Source organism: Poecile atricapillus, chromosome 3 (assembly GCF_030490865.1).
Source record: "Poecile atricapillus isolate bPoeAtr1 chromosome 3, bPoeAtr1.hap1, whole genome shotgun sequence".
In the NCBI taxonomy this organism is placed as follows: Eukaryota; Metazoa; Chordata; class Aves; order Passeriformes; family Paridae; genus Poecile; species Poecile atricapillus.
In genome coordinates this window covers 113410584-113438423 of record NC_081251.1, presented here as the reverse complement: position 1 = coordinate 113438423, position 27840 = coordinate 113410584, and the positions used below count along the sequence as shown (strand labels likewise).

At 46.3% G+C, this 27840-nt stretch overlaps 1 protein-coding gene across 2 annotated transcripts; it reads left to right on the top strand.

Moving 5' to 3' along the window:
• Positions 1–227: 227 nt before the first annotated feature.
• On the top strand, positions 228–27840 carry REL (REL proto-oncogene, NF-kB subunit). Of its 2 annotated transcripts, XM_058834326.1 has the most exons (10): positions 228–359; positions 5189–5331; positions 7976–8124; positions 11962–12053; positions 21866–22006; positions 25658–25762; positions 26056–26268; positions 26557–26625; positions 26728–26802; positions 27116–27840. In XM_058834326.1, the coding sequence occupies exons 1-10, from the start codon at positions 353–355 to the stop codon at positions 27811–27813; spliced, it is 1692 nt and encodes a 563-aa protein (XP_058690309.1). In that variant the 5' UTR covers positions 228–352; the 3' UTR covers positions 27814–27840. The 2 variants fall into 2 exon arrangements, with proteins under 2 accessions (XP_058690309.1, XP_058690310.1); XM_058834327.1 differs by lacking the exons at positions 228–359; positions 5189–5331; positions 11962–12053 and having other exon boundaries at positions 8030–8124.

Sequence of the window (27840 nt, the reverse complement as noted above, 5' to 3'; positions counted from 1 at the left end):
CGGGGGGTGTAGGAGCGATGCTCTGCAAGGGTGAGGCTATCGAACGAAACAGGCTGTGGGTGAAATCAGAGCTGAGCTTTTTTCTCTGTACTTTGTGCCGGCGGGCAGGAGCGGAGGGCAGCGCTGTGCCCGGAGCGGGGTCTCGGAGCGGCGGCGGGCGGGGCGGGGGCGGGCGGGGGGCGGCTCCGCACCGCCCCGCGGCTCGGCGCGCACGTCCGCCCGCCCGCCCCACGGGAAATTCCCCCTGAAAAGGGCGGCGAGCCCGGCAGCCGCGGCCGTCCCTGAGTCCCTGCGAGGTGTGCGGGCCCGGGCCGGAGCCCCGCGGCGCAGAGGCCGGAGCGGAGCTGTCAGCATGGCCGGTGAGTGGCGGGGATGGGCGGGGGGAGCCCCCGGGGCTCGGCTCGGCTGTTCGCACCGCGGGGCTACAGCAGCCGTGGGTTGCTGGCGTGAGTCGCCGGGGGATCTTACGAGGCTGTTCCGTCCCAAGCGGATCTCTTAAGGCTTAAAATTGTGGAGTGGAAGCGGTTGGGTGTTAAATAGGCACGGGGGTCTCGTGTTTGGGCTGCAGGCAACAGGCTGGAGGTTGGGTGATGCTCGTCAGGATCCCGTTTACATCGGAACTCGGCTGTGAGAATGCAAATGAATGAGAAATAGTGATGGCACAAATGCAAAGTAGTGCAGATAAGGGATCGCGCTTTGAGTAATTGCGACAAAAAGCACAATAAAGTTTCTAGAGGCTAAATTAGACCGAGTTCGTCATCCTTTCGGGAGGCATCTCTCTGGTATCTTAGGGTTAAAAAAAAAAAAACAACCCTAAATTTAAAACTTGGCTATACTAATTAGAATAGTATTTCTAGGCAAAGCTGCTTTTCAGAACCTGAGTGTGTGTGTGTTCTGTTCCCACTTAACAAGCTACGAACTTTCACTCCTGATAAATATACGTGTGCTAACAATCGACGTGGAGAAAAAACAGCCGGTGTTGTGCTTTAAATGTTAGGATGTATTTTAGATTGGCAACAATGAGGAGAGAGAAGTTTCGGGTTTTTTTTCCTTCGCGTCTTTATGTATTTTCAGTGTAATTAGGAAGCAGATAAGGAATTTTTTCAGCGGGGGAAGTTTATAACTTCCTGGTACTAGCTAGCTTTTGTCGTGTGCTTTTTTTTTTTTTTTTTTTTTAAGTTGCCGTTTTGTAATGTAACACGATAGTGAAGAGGAAGTTAATGAGCGTTGTTTGGTCCCTGTTAGAATTTGTGCAGTTTATGGGGCCGTAGGTAAATTACTGCGTTCCCAAATCAAATCCTGTTAGATTTCCAGTTTCTTTTACTTAAACCGGGGTGTGCTGTAACAAAGCTTTCACTATCCTCCCTCTTTGCCTGAGGTGTTGCAGAAGGTTACAAGTGGATAGATTCTTGCTTTTTTAGAAATGACAGAGTTAGGGCCACCAGGGATTTGTTCAGAGCAGTGACATCAGAGTTAAAGGGTGACACTTCTCCCAGCTGGGTCTCACTGCAGTCACCTCGGGCCGGAGGGTTTCGGGTGATACTTTCACATCTTCCACAAAGACCCACAGCTGCTCTGCTTTCACATGCAGATGTTGATGGAGAGTCTGTTCACGGGGCACCCTGGCTGTGCAAGAAAATGACAAATTGGGCAGTTCCCCCAGAGCCTGCTTGCTTGGAGCAAAGGAATGAGACAGAGTCCTTGAGCGGGCTGTCACTTTGCTTGGTGGCAGCGTGTCACACTTCCTCCCTCATGGCACAGGCTGTGTTAAACTTTAAAACATGGGTTTCTTGTCATGGAGAGGTCTGATGGAAGTCTCTTCCGAGTTTTAGGGATTGTCCTTTTGTTCCTCTTTGTATTGCTCAAAATGTGAGAATAAAACACCCTTCAGTTCTTGGATGAGCATAACTGGCTGAACTCTCAGAGCTGTCACTGCTTCTGCTTCTTTTCCTTGCTGAACTCTCAGAGCTGTCATTGCTTTTACCTCTTTTCCTTGCATATATAATTGGGACACTTGATCTCCTATATTCTCTTTAAAATTATTCAGTGTTGTATTCAGGGCAGGAGGGGGAAAAAGCAATTCAATAATAAAAGATTGACAGGCAGGTTATAATGTGTAGCACAACGTTTCTATTGCTAGCATGTGTATAGGCAATTAGAATTAATTACAAAGACAAATTAAACTCTTAAGAACTTAGATGAAGGATTAGCTAATTTTTTTTCTTTTCTCCTATTTCAAATGCTTTATGGAGTAGTTGTGGGCAGGCAGGTAATAAATTTGAGTAGCTGTGCATTTCTCTTCCAGAATTAGCGAGAGTTTGGGTTTTGGCGTATCTCAGATTTGTTTGACAAGCAAAGTGAGACCTGAGGACAGGTCTGTAGTGACTGTGTGGGAGCTAACAGACCTCTGTGTGTGTGTGAGAGAGCAGATTGTGAAATAGTTAAGCTGTGCCACTTCACAAGCACATTGCTGATTTACAGAAATAGGGAACACTGGACACTCGGCTGCAGGGTGCTGGTAATGCCCCTCATCTACACAAACACTTCTGTGTGTTTCCTCTCTACACAAAAACGTGATGACACTGATAATCACAGCAGAGATGATAACGTGATTCTTGAATAGAGAGAGAGGCAGCCAAGACCAAATGAAGTTTAATGTTTAATCTCTGGAGGCTGCCGCGTCACCGAGCTTTACTTTCCCACAAGCACACCTGCTGCCGAGCGGTGGGTTTACCTTCAGTCACATTTGCTTCAACCACAGCCCTGTAAAGATCACTGAGCCCAGAGTTTTAAAATCAAGGGCTCTTGAGAGGTGAGAAAATAGCCCTCTCAAGTGAATATTAATAGAACATGAAGGGAAATCGTTGGTTAAAGCAGCAAGAGTTAAAGACCTCGAGTGACTGCGCTCTTGTAGTTTCGAGTGGTGAGGCTCTGGCTAAGTTTTGACAAATGCGAAGTCTGTGGGTGTCCTGCATGTCTGTTTAGCAGCTATGTAAGCATGAGAATCTCCTAGTCAGGAGATTAGTAGGCACGTTGCTGTAATGTCATTTTAACTTGTAAAACAGATTTTTAGTTTAGTATATGGATACTTGTGTTTGTGCTGATCAGTGCAATAGCATAAGTAAATTGAAGCATGAAAGTTAAAATAGTCATACACAAATGTGTGAGTGTGGTTTTGTGAGAAGCTCAGACTTCTGCTCTCCCTGAAACCAGCTTTACATCATTTCTAGGCTTTTTTGTCATCAATGCCTGCCTTCCCCTTCCCTTTTGCTGGACTTGCTTGTTTTCCAGAAAGAGAAAATATGCAAAGCTCCTCTAAAGGAGAGTTAGGTAGAATGGGGAAGTATCCAGAAAAGGGATCCTGAGTAACTGCACCTTGACTAGTGGCTAATTTGTACTTAATGTGACAGCTCATGGCTGGTGATAAGAAAGGTATTTAAAATCTACCTGATGGGAGGTGATCAGTTTAGAAGCTGCATTTTGACTGACTGTTAGAAAGGTCTGTAAAGAGTCCTGAACCACAGTTCCCAAAGGTTTTGACCCCAAACACAGTCTGAAGTGGAAGTGCATTGTGCTTTTGAAGGTTTTGCAGAGGCTCCCGTTGTTGAAGACCATCCCAGCACAAGAGCCGCTCTCACACAGTGGTGGATGCAGTTCCACTGCTGCCTGTAGGTGTGTGACAGATAAATGTGCTTTCAGGTCAGACTGAGGTGATGTCTCAGATGCTGTTCTTTCCATCCATCCCTTCTCTGCTGCTCTTGATTACTTTATCTCTTAGGTTATAATATTTTCCTACTTTGGGTATGAACTGCTGCAGTGCTGGAAATGTTTTGCGATCAACAAATCCCAGGGATAAAGTTCAAGCCTTGTGTTGGTAGGGGTGCCTAAACCATTGTAGGTGCAACAAAAGAGAAGTCTTTATTATGGAGTTAGGGTTGGAATCCACCTCTTTGCCAAAACCTGTGTGCTGTGGACTCACAGGCAGCATAGACCTTGGGCAAAAGGAAGTAGGGGTTCTTTTACCCTTTCAGCACTTTCAATATATTTAATAACTGTTTTGCTTATTATGTTGAAGTCCAAGCACTTTTTTTTCAGTGCTGTGCCACAGGATATTGTCTGTCCTGTTTGTTTGTGATGCTCAGCCTTGCTTGAGGAGGATGCCATTATATGAAGATGACAGAGAGCTCAGTAGACATTTCCATAAGCTACGTTCTTCTGATCGTGTAGCACTGTGATGATTCAACTTCACCAATATTTACTCAGCCTCTGTTTGTTTTTCACATGCCATCCCACTGTTGTCACTGTTTGATTGACTGTCCTGTTTGATGTTCTCAGTGAGATATATTAAATAGCTTGTTACTGTCTGGCAATAAAACATCACTTGAAAAGTACTTAGACTCTTGCTAAGTTCATGTCTTTCTAACCCTCCCCATTTAAGAGTTCTGCTGTCTCTTATTCTCATCTATCACTCTGTGTTTTCTGGAAACCTCCCTTCTGACAAATGCCCAATAGCTTTTCTGAGGTTTCATTGTCTGGGGAGATACTGCAACTAGAAACCAGCCCCATGGGAGATGGGCAGCTCAAAATGTAGAATTCAATACGAGCAATCAGGTATTTTTTGAGCTCACAGTGATAGTATTCCTCCCAGTAGGGTGGGGTTTTTTTTTGCATAATTTGAATAGTTTCTGCTGCACTGTGATAGGAGCTAAATCAATCAATTCTGAGCAAACATCTTCACTTTCAGAGGATGCTTAAGAGAGCACAACAGTTGACAGCACCAGTGCTTGGAGAGGACAGCCATTCTTAAAACTGCATTATTCCTAAAAATGTTAAGCATTCCCTCAAAATAACGATTTGGGTTTTGTTGTATAAAGTCTTCTTTCATCAGACACGTCTTCTATGATGGTTATAAGAAGCTACATTCTAGATGAAATGGAGGGAAGGGTGTCTATTTTTGCTAATTACTTCCGTGGCATTGGTACCATGGATCCATCCAAATCTGTTCTCTCCCCTTCTACCCCACCTTCAACATGTCCATGTACATAAAAATAGAGTAGATTTTCTGATAAGGTAGACCAAGTGGAAAAATGGTAATGTATAACAGGAGTCTAGAAATTCTAATTCTTGCATCTTCTGCTGCTTTTTAAGCTCTACTGTGTCCTAACATTGAAAATATTTTATTTTTAAGGTGGCCTTGAGCCCTACATTGAAATATTTGAGCAACCCAGGCAAAGGGGCATGCGTTTCAGATACAAATGTGAGGGAAGATCAGCAGGCAGCATTCCAGGAGAACACAGTACTGAAAACAATAAGACCTTCCCTTCCATCCAGGTAAACACCGCTTTTATCCGGGAATTACCATTGCCCACGTTACCGTGGTGCTCGTAGCTATGTGTTGGACTCTGCACAGTAAACACAATGCTTTTCATCTCACGTTCTGGGATTCTTTCCTTGGCATGCAAATGGAGTTGCAGCAGAGTGGGAAAAGAGTTACTTGCTCCTGGTCACGAAAAGATTTGGTTTACAAAAAGAGGAGAAGGTGCAGAGGTGGTTTACAAAGTACTGCTAGAGGGGACGCAGTGAAGACTCGAGGTCTGGGAGCCACTCATTAGTAGCTTTCTCTGTATGCACGTTTGCTCTGCTTTCTTAGTTAGGTGACGTGGGTTTGGTTTTACGGTTTGGACTGCAGCACAAATTTTGGGAGAGCGTTGAAGGAATTTGCCTACAGAATGTGGAAAGGCTTTGAAACGTTGCTGGGCACAACATGAAAGAAGGTGCTTTTTACGAGCGAACGATCGCCCGTGATGCGGCAAATGGGCTCTGCAAAAGGCACCAGCGTGAAGTGTGTGTAGTCAGAACTTAAAAATGAACTGAGAAAGGGGAATTGTGTCCTCAGAGCATCTGCAGTGATGATGAGTTGGGTGGTTGCACCATAGGTGGTGGGTTGGGAAGTCCAGAGTGAAGGGATTCAGAGGAGCCCGGAGAGCTGCGATCAAAGCAGGGACGAGGACAGAGACAGTGGAGCTGGAATGGAACCACTTGGGGAGTAGCTTTCATTGGTTGGACAAAGGAGACCCCTAGACAGGTAGGGTAAGAGAAAAGAATTTCAGGTCCCCTATCTGATGTTTGAGTTGCCAGTATTTCCTTGATCTCTTTCAGTTTGGAGGAAGTCTGTCAGAGCTGAGATTAGAGGAGAAAGCTTACATTTAAATGGGAAGTTAGTTACGAGCACTTGCCATCCTCCTGCCCAGGAACAGAGGCTGTGTATCTGTGTTTGCAGAGTGTGCAAGTATAAAAAAAACAATGTGGAGCCCAAAAATGGAGTCTCTGGAATCACAGCAGGAAGAGAACCGATAGAGAAGATGTGAAATATGACAAATATGAGATGTTTTATGCTGAGGCACAAAAGCCCTTTAAGAGGGAAAGTTTGAGAAGGAGAGTGTTGGCAGTCATGTGTTGAGCAGCAGAGTGAGTCTCTATTGCATAAAGCAACTGTGGAAGCTGGTCCAGCCCTGGAGCCAGAATTACTAAGGGAAGAAGCAAAAAAGGTTTCCCTTTGACTATCACAGTGCCAGATTTGGTTAGGGAATGCAGGAAATGGAGATGGTGCCAGACTCATTTTTTCAGCACTCTGCCAATTGAACAAGGAACTGTGTGGGCTGTTGGCAAGAGTAGAGGCTTGCACAGACTCTCAGCCTAAGTCTGTGTCAGGGCACAAGCTGAATGGGCTGAATCAAGCCTTGATTCCTCTTTTCTTGGACTGTGCTGTACATGAAGGCCAGGCAGAACCCAAAGGGGAGATGGGACATGGGTACGTGACTACGCAAGCCTGGCCAAGTTTGTTCTTTTGAAAGATGACTATTGATGACAGAGCTGATTGTACTGATAGCAGGTGATTTCTAGGTGAATTCCTGCCTCCCTGAAGCCCGTGGGAGGCTTTAGTGCTGATTAGGTTCCAGGGGAGTCCCCTCTAGAGATGGAAATGTGAAGAGAGGGGCCAGGAAGAGATTAAATTTCATGGTGTGGTTATGAAGATGAGCATCAAGGGGGAACTGGGGAACCAAAAGCAACTAGATTAGGCTTCATGTTCATGGGGCTGGGTGTGAAATGAGGGAGAAATGATGTAATGGTTGAAGAAAGTGAAGGAGCAGTGGAAGTACCATTTTAAGGGTAAAAAGTAACAGTGGCTTGTATAGATATTGTAAGACTGAATAGAGCCAAATTGGAGATTGATGCAAACAGATGATTACAGGTAAAAGAGCACACTTCAAGTCAAAAGGTTTGAGGTGTTGACTAAAAAGGATTGTGATGGATCCTTGGAGTCTCAGGAGGAGGAAAGAAAGGGAAGGAGAGGAGCTGTGGAAGTGGAGGAGGAAAGCTCACCTCTGCACAAATGTGTGCCTGAGCAAGTCTTGTATTTGCTTTCAAGTTTTTGTGTCAAGCAATTTAGGCCAAACTGTTTTTCCTCCTTTTTTTTTTTTTTTAATTTTACACTCCCCCACACTTGGTGACTTCACTGGTAGCCCTATGCTTGAGGTTGCTTTTATGCACCTGAGAAAGGAGCATTGAATTAGCTAATGACTGCTGTGAAAGCTCTGGTAGGAGCTTGAGACTTTGGTACTCCCCCAGCTTGAATGTAAGATTGAATACTCATCTGAGAATTAGTTGGGAAAAAACCCAACAGCTTCAGAGGGGGTTGTGTCATGCTGTATCTGTTAAGATCCTCTTTCACTCCTTAGTGTTCCATGCACAGGTAAAATCCTCGTCCCTGACGCTTTTTGAGGTTTTTTTCCCTAAAATCTTTGGAGGTAGACTTGTTCTTCAAGTAACATTTCTGTATGGTCACCTGCATAGCTCTGGTGTTTCTTCTATAGAGTGTTTCAGGATAAAATTTATTTTCTGTAACAGGTGGGGACTGATACCTAAATTCTTGAAAATATCCTGTTGGTTTTTTTGTTGTTGTTGTTTTTTTTAGATTCTGAACTATTTTGGAAAAGTCAAAATAAGAACTACACTGGTAACGAAGAGTGAGCCCTACAAGCCACACCCTCATGATCTGGTTGGAAAAGACTGTAGAGATGGCTACTACGAAGCTGAGTTCGGGCCAGAACGGCGAGTCCTGTCGTGAGTAATGGTGTTGCATGGGACTTTGATTAATTATGCAAGTGATTTGCTAATCTTGTGTTTTAAAACTCACACTAATGATTAAAATAGCAATTAGAATGCTGTATTTGCTGTAGGTTACTAATCCATCTCTGGGAACTTCCCTTGGAAGTATTTCCTTCTTTTTTCAATACTGCACTTGTGCTTTTTCTTTCCTGTCGCCCTTTTCTTTATCCATTCTCCCAAAGTCTGTCTTCTTTTCCCTTCTCCCACTTACTTTTTTTAGCTTTGTTCATTAATACATCTTACTCTTGAGCATGACTCTTTCCTGCATGTAAAAATGATGAGTAATAGAAAGGGTAGCAGCATTAGAATTCGTATTTTGTGGTGATGAGGGAAGTTCACATCTTCCATAGAAATTATATTTGGACTTTCTGGAGAAAGTTTGTTGTGGCTGAGTATCATGTAATCTAGAAGACAGTGGTTGTGACACATCTAGAAACGTGTTAGTGTCTGTCACTGTTGTTGCCTGTTGTTTGGGTTGGGGTTTTTTGAGTGAAAATACAGATTCTGCTCAGGCCCAGCTCTGAAGAGTAAGTGTGCCAGGGAAGGATCTGCTTGTGGATGCAGTGAGGAAAACTCAGGATGTGTTCTCAGAGCTATTAAGAATATTTCTATTACAGTTGTATTTGATGGTGTTTCCTCTAAGTTTACCAAGTCTCGTGTAATAAAATAAAAGCAGAATAAGCTGCAGCAAACATGGAGTGATTATTGCTGGAGAGGGGAATTTAGAACTGGCAAGCTGTTTGTGGTTCACAGTTTGCAATGAAGGAAATATGGAAGTAGGCTATTGCTTTGGGGTAAGCATAACTGACCTGGGAAGTAAATCAGGTAAATATTTCAGTGTATAAGTAGCTCTTACACACAGCTCTCAGGCCAATGGGATTCTGTTGGTGTTGGTGAAATTACTCCATGTTTACATGGGTTTAGTCAGTAGGACGCTATGAAAGGAGGGAGCTGAAGACACATCTGTTTTGAAGGTGGTGATTGCCTGACAGTGAAATAAACAGTGGAGATGCTTCTTCAGCATCCAGCCCAGGCTCAAGGGATCGCGGATGTGCTGCAGTGTGTTCTGGTGGCACAGGGCACGCTGACTTGCAAACATCCTAAACTCTAACAGGACCTTGCACCTCCTTCTGACCACCCATTCACCAGCTTCCCCTTTGTCTTCTCAGATCAGGCTTTCTCAGCCAAGGTCAAAGGAAGTCCTCTGTTCTGGCCCATCCCACTTCCTCCCCTCAGCTCTGTGCCTGCTGATCCGAAGCAGAAAAGCCTGATTGCTTAACATCTTTCCTGGCCCTGTGTTCCCATCACTGAGTGCAGGAAGACACTGACGATTGTTTCTCCTTTTGGCATTTTTTGGTTGCACAAGGTTCACTGTGGAGGCACAAGGCGAGCCTGTTAGAGAGGCCATTGCAGGATGTCATGCCAAGAAGCACTGGGATGCTCTGCAAATATTTATTTGCAGATTGTGATTTCATCTCCTTTACATGTTTGCATCGGGTCCTGTCCTTTGGCATAATGCCACACCTCTGTTTCACTTCAGGCACTGCTGCTTGTTTGCTCCATCCATGAATTCTTCTCAATATTTTTAGGATATGAGCCTCTCAGTTTCCTACAGAATAGTAAGTGGGCTGCTTTCATTTTATTGATAATGTGAAACTGTGAGCTTTGTGTTTGACACTGGAGATCCTGATGGGAGGAGGCTCGACACATTCCCTTTGAAATGTTTCCAGCATCGGTACACTCATTTTTTTTTAACAAATCATTGGTTGCTTTAAGATGAAAGAACAGTATGATCCATAATTGGATCTGGATGTTTAAAGTCATTTTCCTTTTTGTGGCTGGTGACTCAATCTTCACATTCTTCTCTTCAAGTCCATGTTGGAGAAAAGCTTCATCCAGTACTGGTGAGCAGGAGATGTCCTCTGTCAATAGTGTTTCTGGCTCTTTACTCTTGCTGAGCATCCTAAATTGAGCAAAAATCCAATTTTTTTTTTTTTTTTTTTCTCCTCAGTACAAGTGGAATTATTAATCACAGATTTTTGGGCTGCTCTGAGTAATTACTCTGCTTTCTGCTGTTCAAAGTTCCCCATGTTTTAAAGTTCCCAAGCGTTTTGTTCTGCCTGTGGTATAATGATCTTTGTACTGCTGCCCAAACTTGATCAGAGCCCTCCCTGGCCGAGACATCAAGGCAAGAGTATGAAAGTCAGAGCTTGTAGGGCTGCCTGTGTATTTTTACTTCCTAGTTTCCTCTCTCTACAAAGATGATATTGCTTTTTTAGATGTTTTTCATTTTTTCTTTTCTTCCTACTTCTCCCTCTCTCTTCTCGTTATCTCACTTGCTTCCTGTCAGCGCCCATCGATGTGAAACCCCACAGCCCTGCTGGGGCTCTTGGCAGTTCCTCCTCTGGCCCAGCCTCTGCTTAGGCGTGGTTAAACACACTTTCACTGTGACAGCTTAGAAAACATTGATAATCTGAGAATTTCAGGCTGCTGAAAAGCCTCCTGTCCATGAGAGGCTTCCTTTGGGGGTAAAATAAGGAACTGCCCCTGTCTGTGGGCTTTGAAGTGTGCTTCAAACAGTCTGTGGAGTACAGTGGGTGTTCTGAGGAGGGGGAAATAATGTGTGCTGTGATCAAGCCTTAAAGAAAGTACTTTCTCCAGGAGCAGGTGGAAATAGGATTGCTCACCAAGGTACAGTCCCAGTCTGAATGTCAGTAGCCACGATATGAAGGCAGGGTGCTTTAGTGAATTATGAGATGCTGCTGTGTTTAATTTTCCCCTAGGTCATATCATGTTCAGTTTGCAAAGGAAGCCTGTGCCTTCCTCTAGTGAGCAGAGGTTCTGTAAGCAGAGCTTGGTGGCAGAGGGTTTGGCAGACGAGGGAGTTCAGGGAAATTAAACTTAACATTGTGCTGGGATAGTCTTGTTCAGAAGTGTACAAGCACTCTGCAGGAACAAGGAGCATCTTTAGGTGCAGTAAGATGCTCTTCTGCTAAAGCAAAGAAGGTTTGTGGAGTTTCAAAGGAAGGGAAATAGCTAGGACTTCTTGAGAAAGATGCCTACTGGCATAACCCATCTTCAGAGCTTATTGTAACATCATGAAACACGGATTATTTATTTAATTCTTCTTCTTCTTTTTTTTTTTTTTTTTAAACTTCCTGCTCTACATCCACTCAGCTTTGGTGATGTCATGGTTTTTCCATGTGGGAAAGAGTCAGCCTGCCTGGGACTCCCCCCACCTCCTGCATCAGGGTGACCTGCACTTTTATGCAAATCAGGAGGAGCTGCAGCTCTTCTGAACTTTTCCATAACTATGTGAGATTTAAAAACCTGTTTTGACCTGTTAAAAAAAACACATTTATAATAGTATTTAAGACTTACATTCCTTGCTAAAAGCAGGAGAACAAATCCTTTAACTAATACAAATTACCAGATTTATTTATTGCAAAAATGATTGCCACTATAAATCACCCAAGACTGAGTATCTAACTTTTTAATCACTGTAGGTTTTACTGCAGGGTAATAATTTTTAATATAGAAATACATATAGAAATATGTCCTCAATAATGTAAATTATTTAGAATTTTTTTTAGTCTTTTTTTGTTTCTGTGTCTGCACTTACTTTAGGAAAAACAGCATCTCTGCTCTTCAGGTCTTGTACACCCTTCTCAAAAGAAGCTTTTTAAAATTTCTTCCACTGGATGTTATCACATTAATTAACATGAATATTTTATTTAATAGTCTACACTGAAGATGTTATTAGTTGCTGAAATCTTGCCACATATGCTTCAGTTTTCAGAACTTGGGCATTCAGTGTGTGAAGAAGAAAGACCTGAAAGAATCCATTTCTTTACGAATCTCGAAGAAAATTAACCCTTTCAATGGTGAGTGGAAATCAGCTGATTCTCTTGGCAGGGTGATGGGGTTTTGTTTGTCCTGTCCTGCCTTTGCATTTGTGTTGGAGCTTTATTTTGTGTTGGAGCTCTCTTTCTGAGGAACAGTCTTCCCCTTCTGTGTCCCTCCCAGTCTTCCTTCCCAGTCATCACATGATGACTCTATTTGGACAGTTGCCCCTTTTTTTTTTATATTGAGTTTTTGTGATTCCCAGCTGCAGTCTGAGTTGCTGCTTGGACAGAAGGAATGGGATAGCAGCAGAAACCTTTCCTGGAAACTTCTACAAGTGTCTTGGGAGCTGGATTTCCCCACTTTTGGCAGTGATGAGAGTAAAAGACTGAATTAGCATAACTCTGCAACAACTTAAGCCAATACAAATCTCACTTGCCACTGTCTCATCTCTTGCTGTGTTTTGGTGACCTGGTCAGGGGGCTGGTAGCCCCTCACTTGATTTCACATGGGAGCTCAGAAATCCACAGCAGGATTGCAGTGTCAAGGCTGGGTTGGCCAGGGTTTGGAGCAGCCTGCTCTGGTGGGAGGTGTCTCTGCCCTTGGCAGGGGCTGGAACAAGATGATCTTTCAAGTGCCTTCCACCCCAAACCATCCTGTGATGCTGTGGTTGGGCTCATCAAGGTCAGAGGCAGGACCTGCTGCTGCAGAACCACACCTGTGAGGGCTTGCCCACAGGGTTCTGTTTGATGTGACTGATCTGTGGGCTGCTCTCAGAAGGAGTCATCCTGCTCTTCCCTCCATCCCTGCTCACACACTCCCACCACTTTCCTCACACCACCACGGGCAGGGGCTGCGTGGCCTCGCAGCGAGTTGCTCCAATGGAAAACCAACTTGAAAACAAAAAAAAAAAAGAGTGGTTTCCCTTCAGATGCACTTGCTAAACCAACTCCCCTCACAGCAATTTAACTGCCAAGTTCTCTGCACAGAAGGGGTGGGGAACACACTGCAAAGTTTTGGGCTAGCTGGAGTGGGACCGACACATGCAGAATGCAGGCACAACTGTGGAGAATTAGATGAAAAGCATAAAACCCCCCAGATTGTTAGCTAAGCAGTGTCAATGTAGTCATGAATTTCCCTACGTGTGCCAGGAGCTTGGAGACACTTCCATGGATTTTCTAATGCCCACAGAATTCTTGCTATATTCAGGTAAGATCCTTTATGGAGACATGAGAGCTGGATTTCTGAGTGGCTTTAAAATGCATGTCCCTGAATCAGGACAAAAAGAAGGATGTTGAATTTATCACAGAATAAGAAATGTCCTAGATATTTTTCTTAATTTTGGAGCAGCTGTTTGGAATTGGGTTGATGGCCCTGATGACCCATCTGAACAATTACCCTGGTTATGATAACATTTGCACAGAGTATTTTGACAAGACTTCAGTTCATCAGCACAATTTAAACACTTCAAGGGCTTGAATTATGTTGCCTTGACTCAGGCAGCTCTACCTTGATTTCAAACAATAAAAGGGGGACTTTTCTGTAGAAGGAAGTAGATTTTTACAGTTGGCACTTAACTCCAGATTCACTAATAAATTCTGGGTGATTTTGCTTGCTGGTGCTTGATAGCATCCAGGCAGATCCTGGGCTGCTTCCCAGCAGTCCAGCAGTGGAGGAGGCCACTCCAGCAGGGGAGAGCCTGCCTGGGTGACACACAGGGCAGCAGCCTGCTCTGGGCAGGGGCTGTGCTGACAAGGGGCCGCTGGCCATCCCCAGCTGTGTCACTGCCCTTTGGCTCATGTTAACGTGTCAGCACAAAGCAGAGCCACTTGAGAATGGCCTCCAGGGCAGTCCCACACTGAGCAGAGCCTAGAAAGGCCTGGGACCAAGGTCTAATAAAACAGGATTGGTGACAGGAATATTTTTATGTGTTTGTTTAGTTGATCAGAACAGGGCTTTGTGAGCAGCAGTCGCTGCAGTGTTCGCTGCTTGATAAGGTTGAAAGTTTTATGTGTGGATTTAGTTTGTTTTTTAAGGTCAGAGGAGTGTTGGTACATTTTCCAGGATAGTGCAGGCTGTGCTAAATCCATCCTGCATTGTGCTTTACCTCTGTGTCTTCAGAAAGGCATCTGACATCCCTGTTCAGAGACATTCCGGAGCTGTGCATCCTCTAAGCAGGTCGCAAGTTGGTGTTACTCATTTCTCGTATGACATCATCAAAGAAACTTCATGGAAAACGAGCCTTCAGGGTGCTTGTGTGTTGGTTGGCTTTTCCTTCTCTTTCCCACTTTCTTCTGGAACAAATATTCCCTGTCCTGAGCCTCCTTTTGGGAAAGAGAGCTTTGGTATTGACCCTAAACAATTGATGCCTGCCTCGGAATCCCTGGGTGATTGGAATTTGTTTGCGGATCACTGCCGTGTGCCCAGCTGGAGGTGTCTGCATCAGAGTCATTCTGCAAGTGTACCTGTGTAAGGCTGTCTCCCTGTGAATTCCCAGTGTTGGCTGGCAGCCTTTATCCCTTGTGAAGTTCAGCACAGGCTGTAGGAGCTGTGTGCATTCACTAGGGTGGATGACTGGCAATCAGGTTGCTGCTCTTGCGTTAGCCTTGTTTGGGAGAGAGGGAATTGCTGTTTCTGCACCGTGTTCATGATCTGTTGTGTTCCCAAAGCACATCCTATATATTTTTGTCATCTAACAGTCTCAAGAATTCTAGAAATCCCTTTAGCCTCTCATGTCTGAGGACTCCTGGGAAATGGGGCACTGTGTCAGCCTAACATGTAACTAGGACTCCTTGGCATGGTGATGATGATACAAATAGCACATGGTGATACAAGCAGCAGAAGGAGCAGAGTTACTCCTCCAGTGGAGCTGGTCCATGTCTGCTTTCTATGGTGTTTGTTTTCTTTTAGGAGCTGTTGAGTTGTGCCATATCCTTGTCTTCCCATGCACTGTCTGATGTACAGCCAACTCAAATTAAAAGAAGAGCCAATTTTCAGTTAAGAGCTTTTGTGAGTGGGTGTGACTTGACATAGAGACAACAATTGAGTTAATAACAGCTCGAGTTAATTGTCAATGAGGAAAAGCCCTAAGTGTTTTCTTTAAATTAGGGAAAAACTGTACTCAGTGCAGTGTTACAGAGGACTGACCTTTTTCCAGCCAAATGCGTGACGGTGTGAAAACCCCGGACTTGTCTTGGAGTGAGAACCCTGGAGAATCACCAAATTCCAGGCAGTTTTTATCAGAGGGGATAACCTGACTTTCCCTGGAGCTTGCCAGGTTTAAGCTACCTGCTCCTTTGCAATTTCTGGTGCTTACGAGCGGTGCAGTTCAATTTTAGGCTCTCCCCCACACCTAAACACGTCTGCCTGTGCCTCCTCAGTGTTTCCTTTGCCGTTTCCCCTTTCCGCCCGCGAGCAGCTGACCCCGCGGCGGCTCCGCGCTCATCGCCGTCTGTGCCGTGACGCCCCCGCCGCGCTCTCCTCCTGCCCACGCAGTCCCCTCTCTGCAGCTTCCTCCAGCACTGCTTCCACGAGAAACCTCCTCTCCTCTGCCCCAGGATCCCCCTCTCCTCTGCCCCAGGATCTCCTCTCCGTGGGGAGTTTTGTGGAGCCGTGGATTGCACGAGCAGCTCTTGGCAAGGATTCTTGGGCTGGGAGTGGGTTGAAGGTGTAACGATCTCCTGGGATATCACAAGGAACTTTAAGCTTCTTTTCTTGTATGAGCACAAATGTGCAGCCCCCCAGTTAAATCCTGAGGTGTAAAATCATAGCAGTGAGAGTCATCAGCTTTAGAAGAGAGAAAAACAGAGCAAACCCACTTGAGGGAAGCTGCGTGTCCTGATCATGGCATGACTTTAGTACTTGCCTTTGGAAAGCTCTTTGTTCTTCTGTTCTCATGCAAATGCTCCTTTCTGCTTATTCCAAAAGGTGTATGTTAATATAAAGGACAGCCCCCTTTCACATTATTTAAAAAGGAAAATTACCAAGTAGCAAGACAAAAATGCTGACTACTTGATTTTTTTATGATAGAAACAGGAACTGCTAAAGAAAGGTATTGGGAATGCACAGAGGCTGATGGATACACTCATTTAAATCTGTTTTTCACATTGAACTTAAAACAGGAAAAGAAGCCAGCAAAACATTGTCTAGGCAAAACAAGTGCTGCATTTTGAAAGTTTTAATTTGTATTTCCATTTCCTTTCCTTGGCCAGGCCTTTCACCTTCCCTGCATTTCTTTCTTCTGTAAACCAGGGAAATGTACCCATAGAAGTCTGGGCATTTACTGACTGTAGAATAGCATCTGAAGTTTAGTTGTTTGCACTCATCAGCTCCCTGTGTTTTTGCTTTCTGAAAAATGGGTTGCTGATGCATGTTCTGTTTCAAGGTACAAGTAAAAGTTTCACTTTTTTCTGCAGAATTGATTGAAAATTACGTTTTTGTGGATCTCAGTGGAGTAAAACAGGTGTGGGTGTATCAGGAGAAGAAACACAGTGCTGCCACAGTGCTTCCCTCCCCTTGTTCGCAGCTTCACCAGGACTCTTCCTCAGGGACTGTGGTCCTGTCACTATAGAACAAGGAGTAATGGGTTCAAACACAAAGAGGGGAAATTTAGGTTGGATATATGAAAGAAATTCTTTAATGAAGGTGAGGCCCTGGCATAGATTGCCCAGGGAAGCTGTGGCTTCCCCATCCCTGGAAGTGTCCAAGGCCAGGCTGGACAGGGCTTGGAGCAACCTGGGACAGTGGATGGTGTCTCTGCCTGTGGCAGGGGGTAGGATCTGGATGATCTTTAAGGTCCCTTCCAACCCAGACCATTCCATGATCCTGCCTCTCGGGAAGCATTAGTAAAAGGCTACACCAGTGCAGCTGTGGCTGCAGCAGGGACAGAGGCTGGGGGGATGAGCTGGCTCTGAAATGGACCTCCTGGGCACCAAGAGGGACCTGTGACTTGCAGAGACTTTCCCTGCCTGGTTGAACCTGGCGTAAATCAGCACCAGCTGTGGAAGAAGCTCCACTTCCACCGATTCCCTTGTGCCGGGGCTGCCTGTCGTGGGAACCAGCTGGCTGAACACAAGCCTTTTCCTCTTCCCTTCTGGCAAGATAGTTCTGAGCCAGACCAGTTCCTTGATCTGATTCACCACATGAGAGCTGAGCCAGCCCGAGCAGTGCTGGAAAGCTTGGGCAGAGCCACCTTTTGCAGCAAAGCCTCTGGCATGGACCGAGTTAGACTGCCCGGTCGGTATCAGGGCCAAGGGGGGTATCTTTGTACTCCAGGAGCAAAACCCTGGAGGCAAACCACCTCTGTGTCATCCCTTAATGAAACTGAGCTCCCAGCATATCCCTAAATTAAAAACCCTCATCTGCGTAAGAGAGAAACAACTCATGATGATTATTAATGCTGTGTGTTCCCCACACATGTGGGGAGTGATGTGTGATGATTATTAATGATGTGTGATCTCTGGGGTGTTTTAACTTGTGGAAGGTCATTCTCTTTGACATCTCATGTGGCTCATGTGGCCCTGCAGCCCCTCACTGAGGGGGAAGGTCACAGGATGTCCCTTTTCAGGGTGAGTTGTGCTCTCCACAGAGTCCCTTCTCTGTGTCACACCACATGGTTTGCCCTGGAAGTTTCCATGCAGGTTAAGTTGAGATGCCTCCAGCTCTGCCCACTCCAAAAGGCTGACATCATTAGCTGGGTGCTGGGCTCTGTGTGAGGGATCTGCTGTTTGATAGGTGTCACATTATCAGTCAAAAAACCAAACCCTTGATAATTTTCTTCAGTGTTCAGAATAAACTTTCACTTTCCCTGAAGCATCACCTTACAAGTGAACATAAAAGCACTTAATCCCCCATTAATTTAATCATATAAATGGCATTTTATTGGCCTTGCTGGATGTTGAAAGCTGTTGAAATACTACAAAACCTATAAAACTATAATTAGAAATTAATAAACAGGAGGTCTGACATTACCAGCATCTTTAATTTTGTGTCCGAGCTTAGACTTGCACGTTGGTGTGTTGGACCCAGAAAGTCTCCAATTTTGTATTACAGAAGCAAATCCAGCAGCTTCTCAGTGGAATTCAGTGGAATCTCAGTGGGGAATCTCTGGATTTTACAGACAAAATCTTGGAGACAGGGACAACCCAAACCTAATCCTTGGGAGCTGCCCGGATCAGCCAGCTCAGGTTGGAAGGAGTTCACAGTTTAGATTGTGTGGGGTGTTTTGCCCACACCAGGGCTGTATTGGTCTCAGATAATGGGTTAGGGAATTATTTTCAAGATAATTATTTAGTGGAGTTGAGGAACCGGCATTTTGTTCAGAAGAGTCGAAAACAGATCTATAATGAAATTATTTACTGGTTATTGTAGCGCCTTTCCAGATGAACAGCAAATTCTCCCTGGGTTTGGCTGTAATTCCAGGTACTCCTTTTTCAACCCTGTTGCCAGAATCTTGGTGAGCAGAGTTTGATTTCTTTTACCATGGTGCTGCTGGTATTTTTATGGGCTTTTTTTACATCATATTCCACCTTTACCTTAGAATTTCAGTTATTTTTTAAATACTATTTTCATTTCTGTGAGTTATTCTGAAAGCTCCTTGTGAAGCATACAAATAGTCCTTCATGTGTTCCTGTGTGCAGAGAGAACTGGAGTTAAAGGATTTCTGCTGGATTAAGGCGAGGTTTGCCTGGGCCATCACAGGAACATACCCAGGCTTTTGGCTGGCTTCCAGCTCCTTCAGCTGGATCCAGATGAAGACACTAAGGTGTGGTACCACACAGCGAGCAGCAGTCAGAAGAGGAAGTTGAACCCTTGCCAAAACCAGAGAACTTCTTCCCTTTTTGTGTTTCTTTTTCTTTGGATGGTTTTTTCACCACACCTGTGCCCCCAAGCCGCCGCACCGGGCGATGTTTTTACTTCACGTGCGCGATGCCCCCAATTTCGGTCCCGCTCGCGCGGGGCTTGCAGGGCTCGATGGAGAGTGGCTGCTCCTCCTCTCCAGCACATAGCATTCCCAAAATCTTCGACAGCGTTTCCTAACTTTAATAACTTCAGGTTTGTCAGGTTTAGCCCCGTCTGTTGTCCTTCTGCACAGGAGTTGGTGGAACAACACAGAGTGACGTGACCATCCTCCATCCGGCCGCGCTCCAGGCGTTACTCAGGGTGTTTGTCTGCCTCGGCTATGTTTGCTTTTAATATTCCCAAGGTGTAAGCCAGCATCCATTCCAAGTTAGTGGCTGCTCTCAAATTGACTTCAGAGGGAGCAGAATTAGATGTTTGTTAAAAATAACATTATTTTGTTTTGTTTGCATGATTGTCTTGTTTTGAAATTGGTGAAAGCTGTGCGCTTCTTCATATGCACTTGGAATCTGGTCTCGCTCTTTTTTAAAGCGTGTCGTCACAAGATGGAGTTGCAGCTGTCTTGTTCTCCTTTTTTTTGCTCTCTTATGTCCTTCTTGTCTGGTTAAAAATAGCCCAAGAGGAATCACTCTTGACTGAACACTTCCTCTTTCAAACTACAGATTTTTTAAAATTCTATGAAATCGTTTATAAAAACATGCAAATGAGGAGCAGTGGGTTTTGCTGCAATAGAATGAGCTGTACGCAGTGATTCTGTCCCTTGTCGTTCTTGGCACCCCACTCCTGTGTCAGGTGTTAAACAGATTTATTGGGAATTTGCGCAAGTTTGTAGCATAGGAAATGATGTCATTTGAACATTAGCATTGCAAATTTTCTCCGTATCTAGAGTATTTTTGCTTTTATAGAGTACTCTTGGGCTTATGTCTGCTGTTAAATGTTTCTGAGGAAGAGACACATTTCCCTGTGGAAAGCACAGAGCGGGACTGGGGCTCCTTTAGCGTGAGACAGGGACTTGGTTACGCAACCACAAAGTCCTCACTTTTGATTCAGGGTCAGAAGCCAGATCCAGATTTCGTGCTCAGCCTCCATCTACAGGCAGCTTACTTAGGCAAAGGTACTGAATCTCTGTGCTTCGTTTAGAGGTTGGGTTTGACCACCCCTTGGGTCTCTGGAAGGATTCACATAGTCACCAGTGGCTAACACAGCGCAGGAACATAAACACTGATGACAAGGTTATGGATGCTCTAATCCCATCTCATCCCAATCTCATGCCCATGTCCAGGGCATGGATTGGAGCTGCTCCCCTGACAGCCCTTCTGCAAGGTGCACTTTGGAAAATGCACTTTTCTGTCTGTGTTCTCTGAATCAGGCTGTGTCCAGAGGCAGCTGGGCTGCAGAGTCAGGCTGAGGATCTGTCTGTTCCAAATCTGTTTCCTAAAGATCCTATTTCAGGTTAGCAGGTGAACTGATGAAGTGCATTAAAGCATAAAACTTTGTGTATCTGGTGCCACAGCACCAACCTGCGCAGAGCTCACAGGCAGAACTCCCCTGGGCCTCACCACTTCTGAAGCTCACACAGTTGTTGCTTCGTTTTGTACTCACTGCTGTAGGTGCCTTGGAATATTGCAGATCTCAGGCTTGTAAAAGGGAAAGGTGACTTGATTTCCCTTTGCAGTGGAGACCAGGAGAAATTGGTATTCAGAGCACCAGAAGGACTGAAAATGCCAGTGGAAAGTATTCTGAGCTCATCACACTTACTATTTCACACTATCAAAAGGTAAAAGGAAGAAGTCATTCAAGTGGGCATTGTGGAATCCCACTCGTGGCAGGGCGGAGACCTGAGCCAGTGATAAATGCTAAAGGTCAGAGCAGGCAATCTAATCGGTACAGCATGGTCCTCAGACTTCTTATCACAGCCACATTTAATCTTCTGTTCCTGCTAGAGCCCTTTGAAAGGGAGGGGAAGAGAGTGGAAAGCTGGTGCTCTGGTGACTTGGCACACGTTGGCTTTGGGTAACTGTGAGGAGTGGGAAACAGCTGCATTGCTGCTTGGAAGGGTTTGGGGAAACAAACACTTGCAATGATTTTAATTATCTGCACTTCCACTTAAGTGAAATTAAGCCAGTTTCTCATTTTTACTAGCATTGAATGTCAACATAATGGGTTAGTGTCACACCTTAAAGGAAAGTGTCAAATTCAGAGCGGGCTGCTCTTCCCGGAATTGTCCATTAAGCTGGGAATACATGGAATGTTCAGCGATGATAGCCCAGGCACTGTGTCTTGTAATTAAAATGAGGAGTGAACAAAATTGAAGTGCTGAGTTTGGGTTATGCATTGATGGGTTTTACCCTGGGGGGAATATGCAAGGAAATGGATCCTTTCCAGCCAGGCTTTCCTTCTGGTGTTACACATCTGTATCCTAATGGCTCCACTAATCCCTGCTCTGGAAGGTGTGACACTGCTGGTGACAGGGTGGGGAGGTGGTTTCTGTTGTTTCAGCATCATTCTTGCCCCAGGAATTGCCTTCTGCCTCTTCTCCCATCTCAGTTTCTAGAGGAAAATAATGATACCTTGTAGCCAAAATCTCTCAGCGCTGCAGAAAATCTTTAATGAGATCCTAGGATCCCTTTGTACCAAAATATTTCTCTTGGGCAACAACGTTAATTTTGTAAATTTTATCACATGCAAAGAAGAATAAAAAATTACTTTTAAGCTATAAATACATAAAACTGTTGTGGCGGGCAAGGTGAGGAACCCAGACACGAGAAACAGCTGGAGAACTCGGACAGTTGAACCTTGCTGGGTGCAGGGAAAGCGTTAAAGGCTTCAGTATCATTTGTTGTGAACGAGGGATTAATTCATGCAGCCCCTGTCCAGCTGCCAGGCACGTGTGCCTGGGCAGCACCATCTCATTTACTGGTGAGGATTCATCCCCAGTTTGGTAAAGAACTCGTGCTGGTTCTGTGACTGACCCTCGGTGCTGTCTGTCCTTCAGTGCCTGAGGAGCAGCTGCACAACATCGATGAGTACGACCTCAACGTCGTCCGACTCTGCTTCCAGGCTTTCCTTCCCGACGAGCACGGCAACTACACGATAGCCCTTCCTCCTCTGATTTCCAACCCCATCTATGACAACAGTGAGTACCAGCTCAGCCAAATGTCTTGTCTTTCTTTTCCCTTTTGTTTTTCTCTTTAGCTTGGGATGAGAAGTGCCAGCTCTCTGAGGGCTGTGCCAGTTCTGGGTCGCGTCTGTGGCTTGGGACTGCCAGGTGCATGGCAAGTCACAGTGAGCATACATTCAAACATTATCCCAGGGTGAAATGTTGGCCAGCCAGAGTAAGGATTGCCCATGGCATTCATGGACTCACATGCAGGAGTTTTTCCAGCCCTTGTTCACACACAGCAGCAGTGATTGGGAGGAAAGGCCCGTGCCTGACGTGCCAAGTGACTAAAGTGACAGTAGTGAGATGGATGGCTGCCTCAAGGCTCATCTGTTTTCCAAGGGAGTCCTCTGGAGCCTGTTTGTGCCCTTGAGGAGTCTTGCCTTTGCTTTGTGAGGGCTCTGGAATGGGACTTGCAAGAGAGATTTATCCCAGTGGGAAACTGTCTTAAGGCCTTTTGTGTCCTGGTTGGTGGCTGTTTCACTGTACAGGTGGAGTAATGGAGGAGTCCTTGGTCGTGCTCCAGGAGGGTGCAGAAGTACATGACACCTCTTCTTGGCATTGTTTTCCACATTGTACAAAACTGGACACCTGTAAGGCATCAGCAGCTGAGGATTTTAGTCCCCAGTGTGTGCTGGACTCCTCTCTGGGAGCAGAGTAGCAGAAGAGCTCCTAATCCTGGAAAACTTTTCTGCAGCGTTTTTCATTTCTGCCCCATGAGTGTTTCCATGCTAAATATTTGATGTCCTCATTTTAGCAGAAAGTACTGAATAAAATGAGATCTGCATTTCCTAAAGTCATTAGGATTGTGTTGATGTGGGCACAACCATTGTGAATATGTTGAGTATGAGCTCAGATGGCTCTGATATATTTAGAGTCTCCTCTAGAATGATCTAGAAGGTGGAGCTGCGAGCGTTACTGAGAACCCTTGCACTGAAATAATCAGGGCTGAGATGAAAACTGATGTACCAGATTTGCAGCTCTGCCTCAGATGCCATTTAGAAATGTGCCAAATCATGACTGCTCGTCCCGTGGGCTGACGTCAGTCCCGCGGAGCCGCCAGAGGCCGGGGCTGAGCGCGGTGGGGGAAGCAGGGGCGGGTGCTGGGGGTGTCTGTGGGCAGCACTGGAGGCACCCAAAACTCTCCCTGTAGCGTAGCAGCCGTGTAAATAAACCCGTGCAGAGCTGCGACCGGAAATGGTAAGAAAGGGCCCTGCTCGGTTTCAGATCCCAGCTGCTTTGAGAAGCGCCAGCCCGGTTGGAGCTGCTCTGTCCTGCGGCCAGGCTGTGCCCTCAGGTCACAGCGACTGCAGGCTGGGCAACCCTGGGCTCTGAGGCCTGAGCCTTCACAGATCTGCTCGGATTAGGAGCAAAGAGATACTCTGAAAAACAGCTTGGACGCTTCAAATCCAGTATTTTCCTCACTTTCTCATCCTTCGTAGTCTCCACTTGCTTTGGGTAGTGAGACACAGAAGAATCACTCTGACATTATGCAGGCAACCCCATTAGCAGAGGCTGCAAATGCCTCAAATTCAGCACGTTCTGTTTCCAGATGCATCTAAAGTTAACTGGCTCGGAACAGAAATTTCCCAAGTTGTATATCAAAAACTCTGAGGAAGAGTCAGATGAGGCAGCTGAGCATTTCTGAGAAATGAGGTTGGACAGAACATGTTGTCCTGCCCTGGCTGAAAGCAACGTGATTTTCAAGGAGGAGCTCGTTTCTCTAGGGGTTTGTCACCAGGGATGTGGTGTAGGGGAGTGAGGAACAGGAATTGGGCAGGAGCTGAGGTGACAGGGATGTGGAACATTTCCCCCTGAGGCAGGTGCTGGGCTCAGCACTCCTGCTGACAGCACAGCAGTGCATCCACATCTGCTGTGTGTGTTGATTTCCCTTCTGAATTCCTTCTCTAAGGACAAAACAACAGATTCCAGTGAAGGAGACTGTCCCAAAAATCGGTTACAAGGACCTAAAGGGAACTGCAAGAGAGCTGGAGAGGGACTTTTCACAGCAGGGCATGCATGCAGTGACAGGACAGGGGGTGATGCCTTCAAATGGACAGAAGGAATGGTTAGATTGAATATCAGGAAGAAATTCTTCTCTGTGAGGGTGGGAAGGCCCTGGCACAATTTACCCAGAGAGGCTGTGGCTGCTCCATCCCTGGAAGTGTCCAAGGCCAGGTTGGACAGGGCTGGGAGGGGAAGGTGTCCCTGCCCTTGGCAGGGGGGTTGGAAATGGATGATCTTTAAGGTCCCTTCCAAGCCAACCCACTCTGAGATTCTCTGCTATTGAGTGCCATTCAAGCACACAGAAGTGAAACATTGGTAAAATTAGGCTTTTCCTCACAATTCTTAATTTACCCTTCCTGTGAAAAGCGCACCATGACGCTGTCGGTCACATGGCCCTGTGCTGTTTCTGGGTTTGTTTGGTTTCCCCTCCCTTGAAGGCTTCTGATTCATTCAGCAAATGAAGTGGTGTGTGTCATTTAGAACATGAGGCTGTAGCTCCCACTTACAATAATGACAGTAATAACTGCAGATAGTAACTACGTAATTGGGGACTGGTGAGAGGTTACCAGGATCTCTGCTCTAGGTGTAGTCTGTGTTGTGCTGTGGCTGTACTTGGGTAGGAATTGATTCCAACTGAGAGTCTAAAGTAGATAGGTTTGGGTTTTTGTTGTTGGGGTTTTTTTTGTTTCTTTGTTTTCTTTTTGAGTCCGACACCATGAGCTTTGGTTTTTGTATTTCTTCTCTGTGTCTGGAACAGGGAGCCTGTAGTGGTGGAGCCTCATGGAGGATCAGTTTTGTGGTGTCAAAGCAGCACCACCTTGATCATTCCAGACATTTCAAATGTGTTTGGAGCTGCTGCTCCAGAATGGAGCCAGACACCACCAGGCAGAGCGTGGCTCCATCCCATTGGAGTCACCCATAGCCGTGAGATTGTTTGGAATGCAATTTGTGCAGCCTTCAGTGGGGGCTAATTCATGGTGAGAGGCAGCTCTCCATCCACAGCTGTCCTGAGGCTGTTCACATAGAGCCTGGGGTCCTCCAAACTCCAGTCCTGGAATTTGAAATTTGAGTTTTGGGGTGAAACCTGCTGCCCTTGGTGAAGGTGTGAAATTATGGTCCTAGAGCTGTTCTTGGACACCTGCAGAGGGGAACAGAGGAGAGGCTGGATGACCAAGGGTCTCTGTGCATAGAACTACAGCCAGACCCTCAGAGAGGGGAATTCTCCTGACTTGCTAGCCCAGCTCTTTCCAGAGAAGTGTGACTGTACGAGGTAATCAGTCACTCACAGAACTGCTTTGAGTTCTGGAGCTTGCAGGACAGCAGGGCTGAGTACAACCACATCAGTGGGGGCAGTATTTGAGTCTTCTCTACAGTAGTTATGGAGTGGGTGGCACAGCAGTGCTGGTGGCTTGTGTTTGGAGGCAAGCTGTAGCATCATGGAATATCAGACCCTGATGCTGGATTTCCTGTGTGGAGTGATTTGCTTTGTGCAGATTTCAGGGTGGCACATTTCCCCAGCTGTTGCCTTCCCTTCATGTGCCTGAACTCCCAGCACCTCCTATCCAACAGTGACAAAGCCACAGTAATTGTATGTCACTAAATTCACCTGTTTGCTTCCAGGAGCTCCCAACACCGCAGAATTGAGAATTTGTCGTGTGAACAAGAACTGTGGAAGCGTCAAAGGAGGAGATGAAATATTTCTGCTGTGCGACAAAGTTCAGAAAGGTAACCTGGACTAGGTTTTTTCTCTCCCTTTTTCCCAAATAGACACATTCCATGACCATTTTCCTGCTGGGGGGCTGGAACCCTTCACCACACACCTCAGAGAGGTTTGTTTTTGTAGCTGGGTGGAACAGCTTTCAGGTTCATGGGATCTCAGCACCTCTTGTGCCTTTAAAGTTGAGCCATTTACTTTGCATCTGAATTCTGAGTCAGGCTCCTCACTTTGCTCCCCTCTTCCCTGCTGCATGTTTCCAGTTTTCCAGCTTAACAAGCATTTTCTGTTTCTCGTGGCCTAGATGACATAGAAGTCAGGTTTGTCCTGGACAACTGGGAAGCCAAAGGTTCCTTCTCCCAGGCCGACGTTCACCGCCAGGTCGCAATCGTGTTCCGGACGCCGCCGTTCCTCAGGGACATCACCGAGCCCGTCACGGTGAAGATGCAGCTGAGGAGACCCTCTGACCAGGAAGTCAGTGAGCCCATGGATTTCAGATACCTGCCAGATGAAAAGGGTATGGTTCCAATGAGATTAGATGGCTTAATTAATGAAAAATCTACAGCACTGCTTCAGCACAGTAAAGCTGTGGGTTTTAGAAGTTACAGCAGTCAGTTTATTCCCTCTTTCAGTGGAAATACCAGAATTATTGTTGGGTAACACTGGCATGGTTTGTTAGTGCTGCCATGCCTGCAGTATTTTCCCTTAAATAATTCCTACTACCACTTGGTGCCACTAGGAAGTTCCTTTAGGCCTTCAATAAAGAGAAGTGCAACACTTTCCCCTTCCATTCCTTTCTCTGTAGATCCATATGGCAACAAAGCAAAAAGGCAAAGATCAACGCTGGCTTGGCAGAAGCTCATACAGGACTGTGGTAAGGAAGACATTTGTCTTTTTCTTCTCATTTGAGTGAACTTATATTTAGATGGAGCTGTTTCCTCTAAATGCTGCACGCTCTCTTTGTGTCCCATCACAGGATCAAACACGATGGAGAGGCCCAAAGTAGCCCCATTCCCTGTTGTCACTCCTGAAGGGAAGCTGATTAAGAAAGGTAGGTTTTTGCCTGCAGTCTGACAGTGGTTTAAACAGATAGTCCCCTCCTCTTTGCTTGAAATTCGAATCTCATGAGGGTTTCTTCCTGTGAGATGGTGGTACTTCTGACTGTACACACAGAAAGCTCTCAGTTCTTTATGTCACTCTCAGTATGGGCTGTAGGGGGGTGAGGTAGGCAGCTCTCTTGCTGCTGCCCAGAACTCTGGGGTCCATTCTGGGGAGCAGCAAAGCAAGCAGACACTGGAAATAACACATGTACAATCTTGTTCTAAGTTGGAAAAAACCCCTCAAAAGTGATATTCTCTCCGCAGAACCAAACATGTTTTCCTCCACGCTGATGATGCCGTCAGGGTTGGGAGCCCTGTCCAACACGAGCCAGCTGTACCCGGGCTGCTCGCACACGCCGGCGCTGGGGCCGGGCAAGCAGGACGTGCTGTCCCCGAGCTGGCTGCACGGCTCCGCGTCCCCGGCCGGGCTGCTCGGCTCCCACCTGCACAGCAGCTTCTCCACGGAGCCCCAGCCCAGCGCCCCGAGCAGCAGCTCCCTCCCGGCCTTCCACGACAGCGCCCTGGCCTGGCCCGACGAGAAGGATTCGGGCTTCTTCCGGACCTACGGCAGCACCAACGGGCTGGGAGCCGTGGTGCTGTCGGCCGCCGAGCTGCAGAGCCTCCCCGGCGGCTCCGGCGTGCTCGGCATGGACACGGACGACGTGAACTGCGGCAGCATCAGCCTGGAGAAGTTCAGCGCCGTGCTGGGCAGCCACCGGCAGCAGCTGCAGCTGCCCACGGCCAACGCGAGCAGCGGAGCCGCCGCCTTCGCCTCCCAGCCCGGCCTGGCCGACCCCGGCTACGGCTTCATGGAGCAGGAGGTGCTGAGCGAACCCAGACTGACCAGCGGCCACCAGGGCAGCCTGGCAGACGGCCAGTTCTACGACACCGACGGTGTCCACACTGACGAGCTCTACCAGTCCTTCCCCTTCGATAACATTTTACAGAGCTATAACCCGTGAGCTCCCCGGGCGCTGCTGCGTGGAGAG

Coding starts and splice junctions, on each gene's coding strand:
- REL (XM_058834326.1), top strand. Junction 26,626..26,727: donor GAAGCTCATACAGGACTGTG/GTAAGGAAGACA, acceptor GTCCCATCACAG/GATCAAACACGATGGAGAGG. Junction 26,803..27,115: donor AGGGAAGCTGATTAAGAAAG/GTAGGTTTTTGC, acceptor TTCTCTCCGCAG/AACCAAACATGTTTTCCTCC.